Source organism: Fukomys damarensis, unplaced genomic scaffold (assembly GCF_012274545.1).
Source record: "Fukomys damarensis isolate Sample0158 unplaced genomic scaffold, DMR_v1.0_HiC HiC_scaffold_33, whole genome shotgun sequence".
NCBI classification, from domain to species: domain Eukaryota; kingdom Metazoa; phylum Chordata; class Mammalia; order Rodentia; family Bathyergidae; genus Fukomys; species Fukomys damarensis.
The window spans coordinates 10,235,043-10,254,988 of record NW_022900945.1 but is presented as its reverse complement, the minus strand read 5'-3'; the positions used below and the strand labels follow the sequence as shown (position 1 = coordinate 10,254,988).

General features: G+C 40.1%; 1 protein-coding gene across 17 annotated transcripts in view; it reads left to right on the top strand.

Annotated features, from left to right (window-relative positions):
- Slc44a5 (solute carrier family 44 member 5) overlaps positions 1 to 19,946 on the top strand; it is a 405,160-nt gene that overhangs the window by 379,215 nt on the left and 5,999 nt on the right. For 16 of the 17 annotated variants that reach the window (XM_010605145.2, XM_019204684.2, XM_019204685.1 and 13 more), the window contains 11 exons: positions 5,091 to 5,222; positions 7,884 to 7,983; positions 9,792 to 9,884; positions 10,316 to 10,403; positions 10,788 to 11,050; positions 11,522 to 11,616; positions 13,507 to 13,610; positions 15,395 to 15,468; positions 16,155 to 16,225; positions 16,370 to 16,458; positions 17,687 to 17,771. In XM_010605145.2, the coding sequence (XP_010603447.1) occupies positions 5,091 to 5,222; positions 7,884 to 7,983; positions 9,792 to 9,884; positions 10,316 to 10,403; positions 10,788 to 11,050; positions 11,522 to 11,616; positions 13,507 to 13,610; positions 15,395 to 15,468; positions 16,155 to 16,225; positions 16,370 to 16,458; positions 17,687 to 17,771 (1,194 nt within the window). The remainder of the gene's footprint in view (positions 1 to 5,090; positions 5,223 to 7,883; positions 7,984 to 9,791; positions 9,885 to 10,315; positions 10,404 to 10,787; positions 11,051 to 11,521; positions 11,617 to 13,506; positions 13,611 to 15,394; positions 15,469 to 16,154; positions 16,226 to 16,369; positions 16,459 to 17,686; positions 17,772 to 19,946) is intronic. The other variant, XM_019204686.2, reaches the window with a different exon arrangement.

The window sequence follows — 19,946 nt, the reverse complement described above, 5'->3', positions numbered from 1 at the left end:
TTTTACGATAGTAGACACCAAAAATAACAATCTCCTCTTTCTGTCCCTCAGAGGAGAGCTTTACATATCTTAGTATCAGAGTGCAGTCAGAACTGCAGTTTCCATAGTTAGCCTGGGCTTTAATCCAGTTCCATCGTGAGTAATGTGGTAACTTATAAGATCCCACTTCTGAATCTATAACCTGGGCATAATAATGGTGTTGCCATCTCAGAAGATTGTGAGGATTAAATGAGAAAATGAATATATTTGTGCACCTATGAGAGCAGTGCTTGAAACACAGTAAAAAAGAAAAAGCAGTAATTGTTGGGTCATTGTTGTCTTCCTCCTCATTATCCTTGAGGAGGTTCTAGGAAAGAGTTCAGGTGTCCTTGGGTATTCTTTGTCTACCCCTGCTGTGAAGCTGCTCCTGAATTTCACCTGGGGGTCCTCAAGCACAGCCAGGTAACAGATCCATCTGGTGGAGAGCTACTATCCCTAAACTAACTGGAAACTCCACAGAAAGCTTGTACTTAAAAGTTTTAGGTTCCTACTTAGAGCTCTAATCCCTACCCTTTACCACTGGAGAGTCTAGGGATGTGATTCACTCACTCTTTAACTGTCACACAGAAGGGAAGGCCAATAGTCTGCTATTGACTTCGCTGAGTTGCCCTAAGAAGCAGAAGAAATGTGGGCTTGGCTGTGGTGCAAGATAATGGCAAGAGAGAGAAAGATGATCAATACATAAAAAGTGCACATAAAACAATCAATTTTAGCTCCCTACTGACAGTGTACATAGTGCTAACCCAACAATAAATCATGTAGGAATTAAGCTTGAAGCTGTTTATGGTGAGAAACTGTCCCATCAGAGTTGGGAATTACAAGCAAATAAAACTAAATGCAACTGAACTCTGCTTGCATCTTGAACAACTGATTCTCCAGATGTAACAGGGAACCAATTATTTCCTGCAACAGCCCATTTACCAGGGCATAAAAGAATGTGGATGTGTCATTCTAAGCAGAAAAAAGGCATATTATTGGCAGACAAGGGCTCGTGTACACCAATGGCATAATTCTCACTGAGCTGAAGAAGTCACGAAGAACCTGGGCTTGGAGTTTGAAACAGCAATAATCCCAGGTTCATCATCTTAATTGCTCGATCTTCTCCTATTGTGTAAACAAACTCATAGTTTCTTCACCTAGGTAATAGCATATGCATTACTAAAGAGTGTTTGTTGTTGCTATTGCTGTTTAGTATACAGCAATTACCATTGAGGGGAGAGGGCTTGAAGCCCATAAATCATAACTTCAAAAATATCTGTCTAGGACAGGAGACAGAAGGCAAAAGGAAAGAAAATTAGAGAGCATGGCTGAGGGTCCTTATGCTATGAAATAATGGTGTAAAATTTGTGGGTTTTTTAATGTAGTATGTTATTTTTATGAGTGTACTAGCTTCTCATTGTTATAACAAAATATCTGGGACAATTAGCTTACAAAGAGAAAAGGTTTCTTTGGCTCATGGCTGAGTTTCCAGTCCAATATGGGTGGTTGGCAGGTATTGCTTTGGTTGCCTGATGAGGTAAGCACATCATAGCAGGAATACCTGGTAGACTGAACTTCTCCCATCACAAGCCATAGAAGAAGAGAGGAAGAGAAAGCAACCCAGGATCCCACAATCCCTTCCAGGGAACCCCCTCCAATGAAGACCTCCCATCAGCCGTTTCTTCCTAATGATTCCACCATTTTCCAATAGTGTCACCCTGGGGAAGCAGCCTTTAACACATGACCTTCAGAAGAAGCATTTAACATCCAAGCTGTAGCCCTGAACTCGTAGGAAATAAAAGAATTTTTCCCCAAAGAAGAAAATTTTTCTATTACTATATTTTGCAGTCACACCTCATATGTGAGGATTTGTTGATTTCTTATGTTTATGATTCTCCTTTGACTGGGGAGCTAAAATCAAAGTGGGGAACTGAGCAGGAATCACACAGGAAATGCTGGGCACAGCTAGAAGTTCTGGAGTCCAGCGGCTGAAGCCTGAGCCGCCACAGGTAGGGCAGGGATCCATGGAGCATTTGCAGCAAGGCAGGGACCCTGCAGAGTATTTGAAGTGGGCCCAGTTTATGAGCTCTCTTCAGGTGTCAACAGGAATAAATGCAAAGCCCTTCTAGATGAAAGTACTTCAGAGTAGGTTCACCAGGTTCCACAGATTAAGGTCAACAAAGTAGGAAATTACCAAACATCCAAGGACAGTCATTTGGGAATACCAACAGAAGCTATAAACATCAACTATGGGAATTAATAGATCTATAACATGAAATAACTATGTATAAAATGTTTAAAGGATTAAAGATGGAATCATAAAAATAAATCAACAAAATGCCTGTGTATGCCATGTGGTAGAAAAAGATAGTGAATGTTTACATTTTTAAAAAATATAATAAGAAAAGAAGCCTTGCCATTAATCCCCTTCAAAACACCCCCCACACACACACACTTCAAACACACTAATCCTGTCCTTCCTGCCATTTTTCTGAAACAGTCCTGGAAGTCTTCTTTGATGTCTTTAGTTGCACTGTTATAGCTTCCTTGATGTCCTGAATTGATTCAAAACATTTACCTTTAATGGTTGGGGGAAGAGACGTGATCACACGGTACCAGGTCTAGAATATAGGTGGATGAGGGCACACTGATGTTTTTACAAGTCTGCCTTTCCATTATATGGTACTCAGCAGCAGCATTCACTACACTTTTTATTACACCTCATACAGACTTGAAAAAGGACTTACAGAACTGCTTTAGAAAGAGGCAAGGATGATCGGATAAGGGTGCTCAAGTGAGGAAGGAGATTAATGGCAGTGTGACTTTTATTGTAATACATTTTTAAATATTCACTGTTTTGATTATATCTTGTGATCATATTTTGATCGTATTTTGTATACATGAAGATGAATCAAATAAAACTTTGTAAAATTTAGGAATCATTAAACATTAAATTGATAAGTTAAACAGAAAAATGGAGAATTAATAAACTGGGAAATGAATCCGAATTACTTAAAACCCAGCAGAAAGCAACAAGAGGACACAAAAATGATTGTGGGTTTAAAACAGAGTAGATAAAGAATGATCTAATATACACCAACCATATTTGAAAATTATTGGCTGGGGACCCAGGGATGTAGCTCAGTGGCACAACACCTGCCTGGCAAGCACAAGGTCTTGAGTTCGATCCCTGGTATGGGAATAAAATGCCCAAACAAAAATTACTGGCTGAAAATTTTTTGAAACTGATGAAATCATGGATCCTTATAATCAGAAAGCCCTAATTATACCAAGGAGAGTAATGCCTAGTTATGCATCATTCTTTTATTTGTTCAGTATATATCCATTGAATAATTATGGCACATGGGCATTCCACTAGACCCAACATATACAACAGTAAGCACACAAAGGCTCTTACTCTCCTGGCCCTCATAGCTCATGCAAGTTAGGCTGCTCACACTTGTTGTGGAAAACAAGAAGCAGAAGCAGCAGAGGAGTAAAAATGTAAAAATTGCGGTCATTATGGGGATAGATTTGTTCTCTTAGCCCCTTTCCTCCCCTCTCCCACTTCCCCTTTCTTTCCTTCTTTCTTTCTTCTCTCTCTCCCTCTGTTTTTTCCTTGCAGTGCTGGGGATCAAACACAGGGCCTGGCACACACTCAACAGGCACTCTCACCTGAGCTATATCCCCAGCCCAAGGGTAGTTCTTTTTGAGAAGAAATCTGAGGAGCCACTTGGAGGAGTCCATGCAGTTAGCTAGTGAGAAGATGGGGAAGTTCTTAACAGTAGGTACAGCAGGAGCAAAGGCCCCAGAAGGAGGAGAGAGTGATGGAGAAAGGATTAGAGGTTGGCAGGCGGGTGTGCACAGAGAAGGGGGTCCTGCCGGAAGTGAGCTTGCGGAGCATGCGCAGTACTGCAGACTGGTAGGCCTGCAGAGGGACTGAGCTCTCGGAGGGGAGCATTGTGGGGTGGGGCCACGGAGAGGTGATCGGTGAGGACGCTGTGCTTCCGATGTTGAGAAGGACTGCAGTGAGGCAGGGCGGAAGTGATGAGAGCCTTGAGGCAGCGACTGCAGTAATCCATGTGCAAGTACGGGCCGCTCAGAACAAAGAGATGAGAAAGGACTCTGGTGGTGTTTGTCCTGAGTGTAAAACAGTTTTATTTCCTCATGGCTTCAATGGAGTTGTGGAGGAGAGAGAGGGGAAGGGAGATTATTCCGCAAAAGGACTTGTGACACGAGAGAGGATATTGGGCAAGGAGAAGGAGCCAGCAAATGTGTAGGTAAAGTAAAGCGAGCATTGCCTATGTAAGATAGCAGTGAGAGGAATATCCAATTGTTAGGTTAAAATATTTCTAAATCAATGTTGAACAAAAACCAAACGAGAGGATTACTGAGTGAGATAAAGTTATTACTTTTCCTTCTTAAGATATTCAGCTTTAAACTTATTAAGCACACAGAAAAATTTCAAAGGTAATTATAAGAATAGAAAGTGCCAAACCCAAAGAGAAAAATATGGAATATAAATAAGCAAAACTGATGAATCCGTAGAAGACAAGAACTGTAAGCAAAGCTGCATAGACAAAGAGTGAAATAAAGGCAAAAGAAGAAAAATACATTAGACATAATGTATTGCATTCATCAATTAGAATATAGAAATCGTCAGGTCAGATTATGCAATACAAATTGGAGTTTTATGTTATTCACAAAGGTCACACAACATATAAGAAAATACAACCTTTGAAAGTGAAAGGATGGTTAAAAGAACTAACATTAAAGAACCAGACACAATATATTTTAAAGCAAAAAGTATTAGAAATAGAAAAGGTTCATCAAGAGTACATTTAAAGTGAGATATGTCACAGTCATCCAGACAAATACTGAAAGTTTTCATATTAAATACAGTAGCACATTTAGACTGTTAGGCCCCAAAAAGTTAATGACTATGTTAATATGAATCTTGCCTTTGTGGAAATGGTCATATGATCTGTTTCTTCTAGGTATGTGTAATAAGCATATAGATTCTATTTCAGAGAATAACATTTTATATGAATCTCTTTTTCTTTCTTTCCAAGGAATAGTGTACTGTTTCCAGCAATACACCAAACTTCAGCAACACCCAGAATCTTCATTAACTATTTATAACATTGGGATTCAGAATAATATAAGCATGTACTTTCAATGGAAACAGACATGGTTTATATTAAGTGAGTAGACTTTTAAAATTAATTTTGGTAAAATTGGAATACTGAGAAACTTTTCATCTAAGGGAAAGCTTGGGCTGGTGTAACCTGCTAAACACATTAATCACCTATGTAATTACAGATAAATGTCTGCTAACTATAGTAATGAAAAATCCACCAAAAATAATTTATTGTATAACCTAAGAAAATGCTACTTATTTTTTTGAGACAGGGTCTCACTTTGTAGTCGAGACTGACCTGGAACTCACTGTGTAGCCCAGGATGGTCTCAAACTCAGAACAATCCTCCTGTCTCAGCCTCTGGAGTGCTGGGATTAAAGGCATGCACCACCATGCCTGGCAAAGAAAATACTTCTTTTCAAAGATTGTAAGCCATTTGCTTTCAGATTAAAAATGGTTTGATGATAAGCCAGGTGTGGTGGCACATGCCTGCAATCCCAGCACTTGGGAGGCTGAGGCAGGAGGATCGCTGCAAGTTCAAGACCAGCCTGGGTCACACAGTGAGTTGCAGAGTAGTCTGAACCACATAGTGAGACCCTGTTCTCAAAAAAACAAAACATAAAATGTTTTGATGATGGACATTTGTAGTCATGAACTTGATAACTAAGAAGGTGTTTAAAAGAAATACATGCTTGTTTTTCAAAACTTGTTTTAAAACAAAAGGAAGGTTTTCATACCAAAGCATCTGAACTACAACAATTGAAAATAAATATACATTTTGAAATGTTTATTTAGATCATTGAATTAGTTTTAAGGGTAATACTAACACATTTTAAAGCATGATTTTAATTTTATATCCCTAGAAAGTTTTTATTATAATATTGCTTGCACTTCACAGACTTGTGTTCTTTGATCAAGATTTTAATAATATCTAGTTACACGCTTGCTTTAAAAAAATTCATCTCCACATTGCTTGTATTGCTCCTTGCCCAGTTGGAAGAAGCCTCCGAGGAGATTTTTTCAAATAAAAAATTAGCACAATACGGCTGTACGCCATAATGTAAGGCTCAAATTCGTGTTTTAGGAAAGCAGAAGATGGGTGAGAAGAAAGAAAAAATAAGTAGAATAAAGATCCACTATGTACAATAACCTAATAATAACCTCAATGAATGTGAGCACCGTATGCCATAAATATGAGCTAAGATTAATACTATCAACAAGAATGAAAGTGAGGAAAGGAGAATTAAAGGGTGAAGGAGGGAAGAGGGGAGGGAAGGGGATTTAAAAAGGAAACAGGTACATGTACCCACTCCCCCAGGTGACTGTAAACTGCATATATTGTACACATGTACTGATAGAAAAGAACCACATCATAGTTTAACTAAAAGAAGATGTAGAAGCGAAATGATACATTGCTAAGTTCTACTCAGTCATCTGGATTAACTGACTTGGCGATATTAACCAATGTGTGCTATACCGTGAGAATCTTACTGGTGCAACCACAGAATGAAATAATGAACTTTCCATCACTGAAAGTATTCAGGCATCAACAGAATAACTCTAGCAAGGAGATCATACGAGGGACCTTTCACACATAGAAGTGTAAGTTTCCATGAAGCTTCTTCTATACTTTCAGAATCTGCTGTGAGCAACACCATGGTTTTAAGATTCATATCTTCCCACTTTTTAACATTTATGAAATCAGAGTGCATCACAAAATTGCTGAGTAGACATCTAAAGAAAGGTTTTTAAAATTCTTCCTAAAGATGTAAATAAATCAGAGTGTGTTAGAATTGAGAAAATATAAGGAGTCTATTTGCCCTCACATCAAATAAAACTAATTCAGCCAGTAGCTGAAGGGAAATAACGGGAACAGGACACGGACAGAGAATGGGGGTTTTTATTTAAAAATGTAAAAGTGGCTCATCAGACTCTAAGAAATAGAAAGGGAGGTGGGCATATATGTTTAAGTGGATTCAGAAGACAAGTCCACAAGAATCCAAGATGTCCTTTTGTGTCTTTATACACATACATTTCTTTCTTTGCAGATTCACTTTCTTCACATGAAGATAATTTTGACACACTTCACTGTTTATTAAACCCTCAGATTAAGAACTGTAAGGACTTCAGAACTGAATCTGCTAGTTTTGGTATTGGCCATTGGTATTTGGTCAGGTTGAGGTTTGCACCCTGTTTCTATCAATTAGCAATCACAGGAAAAAAAAAAAAAGTAGCAACCAAGAGCCTACCAGTGAATGAAACTAACAGTGAATACATCTGAAATAGCACCGCCTAAATTGACCCTTCCTTCATTGCTTTCAGGCCCAATTTTTACAAGTGCTGTGAAATATTTTTGTGGGTGAAATGCAGCCTGTCCGACTGAGGTGTTGAAGCTCTACCTAAAGATTTTAATCTGGATTGCTTAGTATTACTTGGAGGTGTCAAAGGTGACTTTTTAAAACCAGCATTGTGGAGAGGTAGAACTGCTTAAATTAAGAGGTATTGGAATTGATAGAAATAATCATAAACCTGAGTCCTAACCTTTGCAGAAAAAGTTTGGTGGTTTTGTTTGTTTGTTTGTTTGTTTTTGGTACCAGGGATGGAACTCTGAACCTTGTGCTTGTGGAGCAGGGGGCCTAACCACTGAGCTAAATTCCCGGCCAAAAACCTGGTGTTTTTCTATGGATTTGTATCACAGACTAATTTTTTTTCTCTCTCTTCAAAGTGATAATCCTCTGTGTCCTTGAACTGACTATCATCCTCCTGCTGATCTTCCTCAGGAAACGAATTCATTTGGCCATTGTCCTGCTGAAGGAAGGGAGCAAGTAAGGCCATCGGTGTAGAAACTCAGACAATATGTGCCCCTCAGTTAATCAGCTGCTGCGCTGCATAGATGCCCTACACCATTTTCCCCAGAAGAAGACCTGCTAAAGGAAACTATTTTCCACTCAAGAAGTCAAGTTCAGACTGTGCCACGTTTCAGAAACCCCACCACTACCAAGTCCTTTAATATTCTCAGACCTCAGTTATCACATGGTAAAATAGGAGAAACATACATCTAGCCTATGCATTAGCATTTTTAACCACAAGTGTATATATGAAAGTAAACAAAATTCTATATAAAAGTTAGCTATATTATAGGCTATATTATTTCCAGAGTAGGTCATATGTTAATATCAATGATTGAACCATTTTGTAAAACTTTTAAATTACCATGGCTCTATAAAGCCAACTGTATTCTATTATCATTTCTGTACAAGGGGAAATTTTTCTAATAGCACAATTCATGCTAGGAGAACCAGACTATACATTTTGTATGTAAAGCTCACAATTCAGGAACACTTAACACTCATAGCCATTTTTCATTTAAAAATGTAATGAAATAAACATTAAGTCTTTCATAAAATTCATATTGAGAGGCAGTAATACCTGTAGTTTCCAAATTATTCCAAAAGGTCACTTGAAATTAATATGTACTCTAAAGTTTTGAGTCATTCATGGAAGATAAGAGGAACACATGCCTATAAAGGCAAAGCCATACTTTCTACTTAGAATGATGGAAGCTACTTGTTCAGGACCAAGAACCGAATTACTTTAAGGACTATTTTAGCAAAATTGCCATATTATTATTGAAATAATAGTGCCACACGAAACCTGTGGTTTAAACAGTTAACAAGCAGTTTGTTAAACTCTCTCCTTTTCCCGCAATGACTGTCGCCCTATCATTATGCACTGAAAACTACTGATTTTCTGGGGTTATTTCTTAAAGAGTATATTATTGTGTGGTTCACTGTAACTTGCCCCACTTGTCCTGACCCTAAATGTGCGTGTGAATAGGAGTACGTGTGTGTGTGTGTGTGTGTGTGTGTGAGAGAGAGAGACAGAGAGAGAGAGTGTGTGCAGGAGATAAACAGCCAGTACAAATATGAGAGCCTGATAGTTTGTTCAGGTGAAAATCATGCCTGGCAGAAATGGATACAAGAATACTAAGTAAACTTTAAAATACTTAATAATGTGCCTAAAGTCAGAAAAATGGATAAATAATGAGATGAAGAAAGTAACAAATGTAAAGGAAATCTAAGACATGTCAGTGCATCTGGAACAATAAGATTTCCACAGCGATTTCCAGTAGTTACAGCATCTGTTATTGTGTTTAATCCACTGTCATTTGCTGAAATAGTTATTTAAAAGGAGTAGTTAAAAACAGAACACCTAAGCTGGCAAACATTACCGATCTTATGAGGAAATGTTAAAGAAATGGTTATCTGGGAGAAAAAGTCGATAAGGGGTCACTTAAAGAGTTCCTATGAGGAGATGGTGGTAAAATAATTCCTTCTTACCCACAAATTAGTGGGCATAAGTTACAAATAGGCAGATAAGAAAGACTTTCTAAGGCCTGGCATGGTGACACATGCCTGTAATCCCAGCACTTGGGAGGCTGAGGCAGGAGGATCATTGTGAGTTTGAGACCAACCTGGGCTACATAGTTCCGGGTCAGTCTCAACTACATAGTGAGACCCTGTCTCAAAAAAACCAAAAAAGAAAAGAAAGAAAGAAAGACTTTCTAATATCTTTAAGAAAAGGATTTAAACTGTGTCATCTAAACCAGTGAACACGTTTTATTTTATTTCAGAGCCATTGGATACATCCCTAGTACATTAGTTTATCCGGTTTTAACCTTCATTTTGCTCTCCGTCTGTTTTTCCTACTGGATTGTGACAGCACTGTATCCTTTGGAAATTGACCTCTTTAAACTTCATTTCCACATTACGGTTTAGAAACCTGGAGTTGGTGTCTGGTGTTTTCTATCCTTGGGAAGATGAGAAATATCCTGAAGAAATAACTGAATTTTTCTCCAAGTCATAAAAGAGTCGCAGTCTACTGATTTCATTCTCCGCTAAAGGGTCATGTGGTAGATTTGTTTTATTTTGTGTCCATATAAACTAAGAACCCTCTTTAAAATTTTGATTGAGGTTATCTTAATCTAGGCCTGATAGATGGCTGAGTCATTCAAATACAAGAGACGGCTGAATCATTAAAATACAGTATTAGATTTTTGAGGTTAATTTCTCCATGGACTTTAGAGTTAGCTACATTATTGCCTTGTCTATTTATTTTCAATCTACCAGAAAATTATCCTTAATAGAGGTCATTCAGTTTCTTGGCTACATCAGGGGTACCTGTTTACAAAGTTTCAGCCCCAGAGGGGCAATGTATACATGAAAATGAAACCTGTGACCCAAGGGTAAGTCAAAGAGACTTTTTTATTTACTGAAGCTCAGAAGGGAAGAGGGGGTCAGGCATTAGCAGGAAAGCATTGAAATTGGTGGGCAGAAGAGAGGAAAATCATTATCATTTGCTGGGATCTCTTGTCCTGTCATATATTTGAGACGCTAGTATGGTTAATGAAGCAATAATAAATCTGAAACTGTAGTGTTTGCTGAGTGATGAGCATATGGTGGAAAATGAGATACTTTGCAGAGTGTAGTAAAGAATGATTTAATGTGCTACGATAGCAGATAGAGGAGTAACAGCAATAGCTAAGAGAGAAAAAAGCAAGGCATGAAGCTGGAGCTACAAAAGAGGAAAACGCATATAATACTCTCATGTTGCTCTTTTCTGACTACAGATTTTTAATATGACTGATGTTCCCAAAGCATGCCCTGGGGCTCTCTGTAACTTCGCTTTCTATGGTGGAAAAAGTCTGTACCATCAATACATAAGCACCTTGCATTTGTACAATCTGTTTGTCTTTCTCTGGCTCATAAACTTTGTTGTTGCATTGGGTCAATGTACCCTTGCTGGTGCCTTCGCTAGTTACTACTGGGCCATGAAAAAACCCGACGACATCCCAGCACTTCCGCTTTTCACTGCGTTTGGACAAGCCGTACGGTAAGCTCCACGTTAAACTCTGCGGAATTTCCTCGTCTATGTTTAGTTGGCTTGTCATTCAGTTGGGCTGGTCTTTTCAGCTGGCAAGGTACAGATGAGGTCTAAAGTATGATTCAGGATTCATGGGTACCCATCGGCTTCTCTGGCTTCATAGCCACAATTTTACAGTCTTTCTAAACCCATCAGTTCCTAGAGATAGGACGGTCAGGTAGGAGAGAACATCAGATGACAGACTAAGGATTAACTTGTCTCTGTATCTCCATTGATCAGGTCAGATATCCTAATTTATGAAAACGCTACTGATAAGTGAAGGATAAGACAGATGTGTATAATTTAAAACCATTTATAGGGACTTTTATCGATTGAATCAGATCTTCTGAAGATCCCCTTTCCCTGAAAATTGTTCAACTAGCAGCCTGTTAGTTCATAGTAAAGATATTTTAGCTTTTTTCTCATTTTATCTTTGCCTAGATATCACACAGGATCTCTGGCATTCGGATCATTAATTCTTGCATTAATTCAAATGTTTAAAGTCATCCTAGAATACTTGGACAGACGTCTTAAAAGTAAGGCTTCAGAATGCATCTCAGATTTACAGACTTCTGTGAAGAGAATAGAACGGGTAGGGTGGGGAGAGCTGAGGACTGTCTCTTGGGCTAGGATAGTAAGGAAGGAAACGGTCAGGTCCAGGATATGTTAAAGAGCAATCCAGGGCCAGGGATTTAGCTCAGTGGTTCCACTGCCTACCTTGCAAGCACAGGGTCCGGAGTTCAATCCCTGGTACCACACACAAAAAAGCAGTCCAGCAGGACTTGCTGAATGACTGGACATCAGGGGAAGGGAGGAGCAATGGGGCAGGAAAAGAAAATACTTGTGTAACTTTATTTATTTAGATGTGGGAGCCAGGAGAAGCACATTTCAGAAGGGAGATTAAGATTGCTGTTTTAATGTGTTACAGTTGAGAAACATGGTGGAGGCAGTGTAGCTCCAATTCTAGCGTGCAGGTCGTGTTAGTAAAATATAAACATGGGAGGCACTGGCATACGTCTTCTTCATAAAAGTTATAGTCTACAGACACATGAACTCTGCTTATCATGTGCCTTAACAGATAGCCAAAACATTCTCGAAAAGGAACATCAGTGTTGGAGGATCCACACTTCCTAATTTCCAAATTTAATACAAAGCTACAACAATCAAAACAGTGTGGAATTGGCGAGAGACAGACCTAGAATAGAACCCCCGAATAAACCCTTACATTTAAAGCTATTTGATATAAAAAGCTCAGTTTTCTCATTGTGTGGTGCTGGAACAAACTGGACATCCCCATATAAAAGTATGAAACTGGATCCTTACACTAAATTAAATAAAAACTAACCCAAAAAGGGGTCAAAGATCAAAACATACCTGGTGATACTATAAAACTCTTATAAAACAGCATAGGAAAAAAATCTTCATGACATTGATTTGGTGTAGATTTCTTGGCTATCACGTCAGAAGCAGAGAAAATAAAAGGAAAAATAAACTGGACGTGATCAAAATTAAAAACATTTGGGCTTCAAATCAAAGTACATGGATAGAAAGGGGGAGAGAATGCAGAGGAAAGAGAAGAGGGAGGGAGAGACACAAGAAAATACTTGCAAATAATATACCAGATAAAGGATTAAAGAATTTCTACATCTCAACAGCAAAAAAAAAAAGAAAGAAAGAAAGAAGTGGGTAAGACTTCAGTACACAGTTCATCAAAGATGATATATCACATAGAAGTGCCCAATAAGGATGTCCTCTAAGAAGTGAAGACCACAATGGAACAAAATGGAAACCCTTATATATTGTTGTTGAAAATGTAAAATGATATAGCCGCTGTGGAAAACAGTCTGGTTATTCCTTTAAAAAGTGAAAATTAAAATTTCCAATCAATCCCGAAACTCCACTTCTAAAGATAAACTGAAAATCTTGAAAGCGAGGAAGCAAACAGATATTTGCACAACACATTCAGTGCGACATTATCAACACTAGCCAAATGATGGAAACAACCCAATTTTCCATTAAAAGTTGAATGGAAAAAGAAAACGCATTACAGACATACAGTGGAATGTTAGCTTTAAAAAGGAAGGAAATGATGAACCTTGAAAACACGAACCCTGGTGACATAAGCAAGGTAGGAAAGGATACATTTTATACTACTCACTTATGAGGCATCTGGAAGAGGCAAATTCATATAGACAGAAAGGATAATAGAGGTTACGAGAGGCTACAGGGTCACGGAATCACTGTGGAATGGTTATAGAATTTCTATTCGAGATGATATAAAGTTCTGAAAATGGATAGTGGAGATGGTTACATTGCAAATGTGCTCAGGGCCACTGAATTGTACACTTAAGAATGCGCTGTTACTATGGTAAGCTCTCTATCATATATACTTATTTTCTGTATATTTAAATATTTCCTTCTTGTAGATGCCCAGAACAATATCTCTAAATTCCTAAAATGCTGCCTGGGATGCTGTTTCTGGTGTTTGGAAAAAATGGTAAAGTTTTTAAACAAAAATGCCTACATTATGGTAAGTAGATTTTTAAAAAATTAACAAAGCTACTGTTTTGCTAACCTAATCCCATGCCTGCATTGCTCCTGCTGCAGCATTTTTTATATCAGTGCAGTCAAATGTATCACCATACTGATAAAGGATTTGTGAATCCAATGCAGGATTTAATGAATGATAGATAGTATCTTAAACATACTCTATTGGTGCTTTCAGTATCTTTTCATGAGGGTAAATGTTATTTACTTTGGAAATTTAAAAGCATGCTACATGGCAAAGGGCTTATGTATGTGTATTTGACAGTTTATTGAGAGGAAAGATTATTTAGTCTGTTTCACTGGAAGAAGAAAATACATTTCTAATTTTGGGATTTACGCAATTGTAAGGGCCAGTGTGACCCTTTTTGTGAATCATGTTTTGGAATGTGTGGGCACTGATAGAATTTATTACTTATTTGCTATGCAAATATGTAAATTTCTACAGAAACTTTTAAATCGCTGATCCAGAAATATAATTCGTACATCATTTAGAAGCTACATATCTTAGTCACTTTCTTTGTTGCTGGGACAAAGTGCACAACAGCTGCAGATTAAGAGAGGAGAAGTTTATTTTGGCTCAGTTTCCAGAGGTTTCAGTCCATTTTCAGCTGGCTCCAAGGCAGGGCGGTGTGGCAGAAGGGCAGGTGGAGGAGAGGTGCGCACAGCATGGGGATAGGAAGCAGAGAGCTCAAGGGAGGAGAAGAAACAGTCCAGGCCTGCCTCTCCAGTGACTGCCTCTTCCAGCCAGACCCCACCTCCTAACAGCAAGTCAGCTCTAAACCCAGACACTTCCCAACAGCCCACCTATGAGTTCATGAAACTCTTGGGGGACATCTAGATATAAATCATAACATGGTACCCTTAGGACATTTGCTTATTGTCACAGTGACACAGAGGTGCTTAGGATCCTCGTGGTGATTTGAATAGGCATTAATTTGCCTCTAGTATAGTACTGTGTTGGGCCCTTTGAGCAGTAAACCAAGTATAGTGAGAAGCATTGGATTACGTTCAGAGTAAATTTTGATGTTGAGATTACAGTATTTAATGATAGACTCTAGGCACAACATTTCACAAACAGAGCCCTTACCGAGGCTTACTCGTAAGATATCGGCCCAGCTTCTGTTGAAGGCCACCAGATCCCTCAGAGTCCAGGGGTGCAAAGCGTGTGAAGAGCACTGTTACTAGTGTGCCAGGGTTTTAGTTACTTTTCTCTGACTGCTGAGACAAAATACCCCACACCCAAAATTGGAAGGGAAGGGGCTTATTTAGCTTACAGTTTGCGGAAGTTTCAGTCCATACTTGGCCAACTCCAAGGCAGGCAACGACAAACAGGCACAGCAGAGCAGGAACAACATGGCACACGCAAGGGAGCAAAGGCAACAAGAGAGTTACTGGCGTCTTTCTGCCCCCTTTATCCTATTCAGACTACAGGGATGAGGGCGGTGCCAAACTAATTGCTCACATGTAGTGCTTTAGTCATCACCCGCCCTTAACCCCAGCATCACACATCCCAGATTCAGCGCCTCTGAAGAAGAAAGTCCCACCTCATCCGCGTGATGCCTTGGGGGAGACAGCTAAACACAAACCATAGCTCCCAGAGATGTGCAGAGTCGAGACACACACTTCTCAGGCCTCCCACGAACCCAAATGGTGAAAGAGGATGAGGGCATGGTCAGTACGAGTGACAGGAATTACTGTCGTGTTGGATAATCCTTTGGTCTTGTCGGAGTATGCTGAAACTGAAATAATGCCAATCGTCTTCCTCAGATTGCGATATATGGCAAAAACTTCTGCAGGTCAGCCAGAGATGCTTTCAACCTTCTGATGAGAAACATTTTAAAGTAAGTAATCAGATAGAAAACTCCAAGAGATAATTGGATGAGCCTTCAGCATCCTTTCCTTTCCATACCACTATCTGGAGTCTTGGTAGCCTTATTAGGCACAAATAGTGTCTTTCAAATCGAGGGATTTTAGGGCCAGGGATGTAGCTCAGTGGTGCCGTGTGTGCCTGGCAAGCACAAGGTCCTGAGTTCGATTCCTAGTACTGGACAAAAAATAATGTTTAGAGATTTAAATCTTCTTTCTCACATCACCAGTTTGTTTTCAGATGTGAGAACTGTTATTTCCACCTTAGACCTATACTTTTATACCCACTGGCATTTATTCTTTTTTATTAAGTTGATTGACACAGGCCATTTCCCACTCCCCAAAACGATAGAGATGGAGGGGGGAAAAGTCAGAGTCCACACACTGCATCCCCAGGATTCGCGGTGTCTCCATCTCCAATAGGGTGAGGCTGACGCCGCCCCTGCCCAGTACCCAGCAGCCCTAGGGTACCACCTTCTGTTTTCTTCACTAAAAATAAGTTGGAGCTTTATCCCTGTGTTCTACTTGCATTTAATTATTGCCAAGTGAAATTTCAGCAGAGACATATCCAGGTGGACTCATGAGTTATTTACTCCCATAAATATCAAGTCAAAAATGCCTTCTAAACACAATATTGCACTTTCTTTTTTCTAATACTCAGAGTGGCAGTTACAGATGAAGTTACAAATTTTGTATTACTCCTGGGGAAAATTCTAGTTTCTGGATTTATAGGTAAGTAATAATAATAATAATAATAAGGATAATAATAATAATAAAAATTTGAAAAGATTCTTAGAAAAACTTTTACTGCAAAAAGCTATATACCTTTACTGATGCATAATATACACTCATACATGTTCTCCCTTTTCAATGTAGGTATCCTGGCCTTCTTACTCTTTACAGAAAAAATGCCAGTGATTTTTGGAGGACCAATATCTTTAAATTACTACTGGGTACCTTTGCTGGTAAGAATGGGTATATCATTCATTTGGGGCTGCTATAACAAAAGTACCATAGCCTGGGTGGCTTGAACAATAGAAATTTATTCCTGCCCATTCTGATGGCTGGGAAGTCCCAGATTAAGGTGCTGTCTCATTCAGTTCCCGATGCAGGCCTTCTTCCTGGTGTCAGAGTGACCGAGAGACCATGCCTTTCATGTCATTTCTTGTAAGGGCACTGATCTTTTGATAAGGGTACCATCTTCTTGCCCAAATACCTCTCACAGGATTCACCTTCAAATTCCATCCCATTGGGAATCAGGGCTTCGGTGTAAAAATTTGAAGTTTTTTGGGGGATCACAGTTCAGTCCATAGCAACTCAATGCTATTGGCAGTGATCTATCAGATGTCAAATTTTGTAATAAGAGGAAAATTAACAATGACAACTAATAGTATTGGTCTGTGTGCCAGTCTCCATCCTGCTCTCGAGACTGGGCTCCCGGAGAAAACCTACTGAGGTGGAGGGCTGCATGCAGAAGATCTATCAGGAGGCTCTGTCCTCAGAAGTATTTGTAAGGAAGGGAGGAGGTCAGGCCATGCTGCTCTTGCAGCCCGGGCCATAGATGGCATTCCGGGAAGTGCTGGCAGAGGGGCTGGGCCTTTGCAAACCACATCAGACCCACGTGTGACTGTGGGTGAGGCAGTTCCCTGCAGGGAAGGCAATCCCTAGTCCTGGAAGCAGCAGAGTCAGCTGCCACCTACGCTCCCCACACCGGGAGGGGCGGGGCAGCTGGGAGAGATCTGTGTGAGCTACTGCTGTATCTATTACACTGCATTAACTCACTTTGTCCATACGATGTAAACGCTGCCCGTTACGTTCTCCTCATCTCTACTGCCACTTTAATAAAAGAGGCACAAAGAGTTAAGTAATTTGTGGAAGGCCCAACCAGTGATTGAAATCCAGGCAGTATGTGGTTTTAACCCCTTAGACTTTACTGCCTGAGTATATGGGATCCTAAAGCTGAGCTGTTTTGGTTAGCCTTTGGGGACAGCAGTACGGAAATGGACAGGTAATCTAGTACATTTCCTTTAAATCTCAGGACAAAACACACAAAATTGTGTGGTCTGTACATTGAGAGCGTTTCCAACACAGATTACTTCAAGGCTTTTTCTTCATGGCCTTTGTTTACAGCAGCTTTATTGTTCTTTGAAACAGAGCCAATGACTTGTTGGTCTCTTCTTTACCAATTTACAGACTGTCATTTTTGGATCTTACCTAGTTGCCCATGGCTGCTTCAGTGTCTATGCAACTTGTGTTGAAACAATCTTCCTCTGCTTCTGTAAGTACCCAGTGTGCGGGTGTCCCCCTCCGTGGTGGATAACTGAAGATGAAGGTGAAGGCCAGGTGCCCCTAGCAGGCTTGTGGATTTGCTGCTACCTGGCTACAACATCAAGGCAGTATTCATTTGGAAGGAGACACTGCTGAGTAGATGCTGAGAAATGAGCCAGAGGCAGAGGGACAAATACTGCACCACCTCACTTAAAGGTGGAATCTAAAACTTTAAACTCAGAGATGGGGACAAGGATGGTGATCAGGAATCCAAGGCTGAGGAAAATGAGATATTGGCCAAAGGGTAGGAACTCAAATTTACAAGAACACATCCTGGAGAGCTAATGTGCAGCATGATAACCATAACTGGTAACATTGTACATATACTTGAAATTTGCTGGAAGAGATCTGAAGTATTCCAGCCACACACACAGACACACAGACACACACAGACACACACACACACACACAAACACACATGGCTTTGTGAGATGATGAATATGTTAATTAGCTTGATAGTGGTAATCACTCTACAATACATGTACCAAAGCATTGCATTCCTGCAATATACACAATTTTTTTTGTCAATTATACCTCAATAAAGCTGGGGGGAAATTAACTTAGGGAATCTGTGAGGAAAATACAAAGTCACATTCAGACCCACACACAAATAATTAACCACTGAGACCATGGACTTGGCAAAGCACAGGGAGCCAGCTGCTGGCATGGACTCGGCTGCAGGCTTGGTCGTAGTGCAATGCTGTGGTGTCATTGCCCAGTGTTATCAGATCCACTGACGATGGGCTTCTGCTATGCTTTATGAGCACAACTGAGGCTGCAGCTGGACTTTGGGAAGTGAGTTTGGAGATTCTTTGAGGACCCTCTGTGGATTCTCAAGAAGCCAAGATGGCAACCGTTCCAAAGACACCTGGGGCAAATTCGCAGGATATAAGGTGATGACAAAGGCCAGGATCCAGAGGAGTGTACCTAGGAATGGCTGTGTCCCTGTAGGGGCCTGGAGTTACTGTGCACCATCATCGTGAGAGCTTTCATCATGAACTTAGACACTGTGCTTCTGTGTAGCAGGTGTCACTCACATACACAGAATGGTATTTTATTTTAGCACCTCATCTACAACAACCCAGAGAACCTAGTGCCATCAGGACTTGATCTGGCCCTCACTTTTGGTGATGTCTTGGGCAAGTCTAGAAAAGGTAGGACTAGTGGGTAAGAGCAGAATCTAGCCAGGTGTGGTGGTGCATGCCTGTAATCCCAACACCCTGGGACACTGAAGCAGGAGGACCGCCAGTTTAGGCCCAACTAGGCAACTTGGCGACTTAGCAAGACCCTACCTCAAAAAAGAACAAAACAAAACAGGGCTGGGAGTTTCTCTCAGTGGTGCTGCCACCTGCCTCACAAGTGCAAGATCCCAAGTTCAATCCCCAGTACCAAACAAACAAAATCAAAACAAAACAACATTAAAAAGTGGGACGAATGGGCTGGGAATGTAACTCAGGGCAAAGGCTCTTACCACACACAACCCCAGTACCACACACACACACACAAAGAAAACAATAACAGAACCTTTTAGTCATACAGTTACACACCCTGAGTAATTATTTCTCTAGCACAACTGCTGGAAGAGAAGCAGAAAAAACTTACTCTCTTGTATGACATTGCTGAGTATAAAGTTTACTGTTTAGGGTAAACTTCAGGACCAACTTCACATTGAGGTCAAAAGTGGAGATCATTACAGGAGTAAAGGACTCTATTCCCCCTGAAAAATAAGGCCTACCTTTCAGGTCTTATTTCTCAGGACACACAGTAGTTCCTAACACATGGCAGAGATGGAACTCTGGAATATTCAGAGATTTCTTCTTTCATCTCAGATGCTCAGCACGAGAGTAATATTTGGAGATCCCTCTGTGATCTTCCTCATTCTTGTGGCTGAAAATATGTCTCAAAATTTATTGCAGGGAATGTCTAGCACCTACTTTCCAGTCTTTGAAAGCTTGGGTTAGTAGTGTCAATTTTAAGCCGGACATGGTGGTGCAGGCCTGTAATCCCAGCACTTGGGAGGCTGAGGCAGGAGGATCGCTGTGAGTTTGAGACCAGCCTGGGCTACATAGTGAGTTCCAGTTCAGTCTCAACTACATAGTATGAGCCTGTCTCAAACCATCCCTCA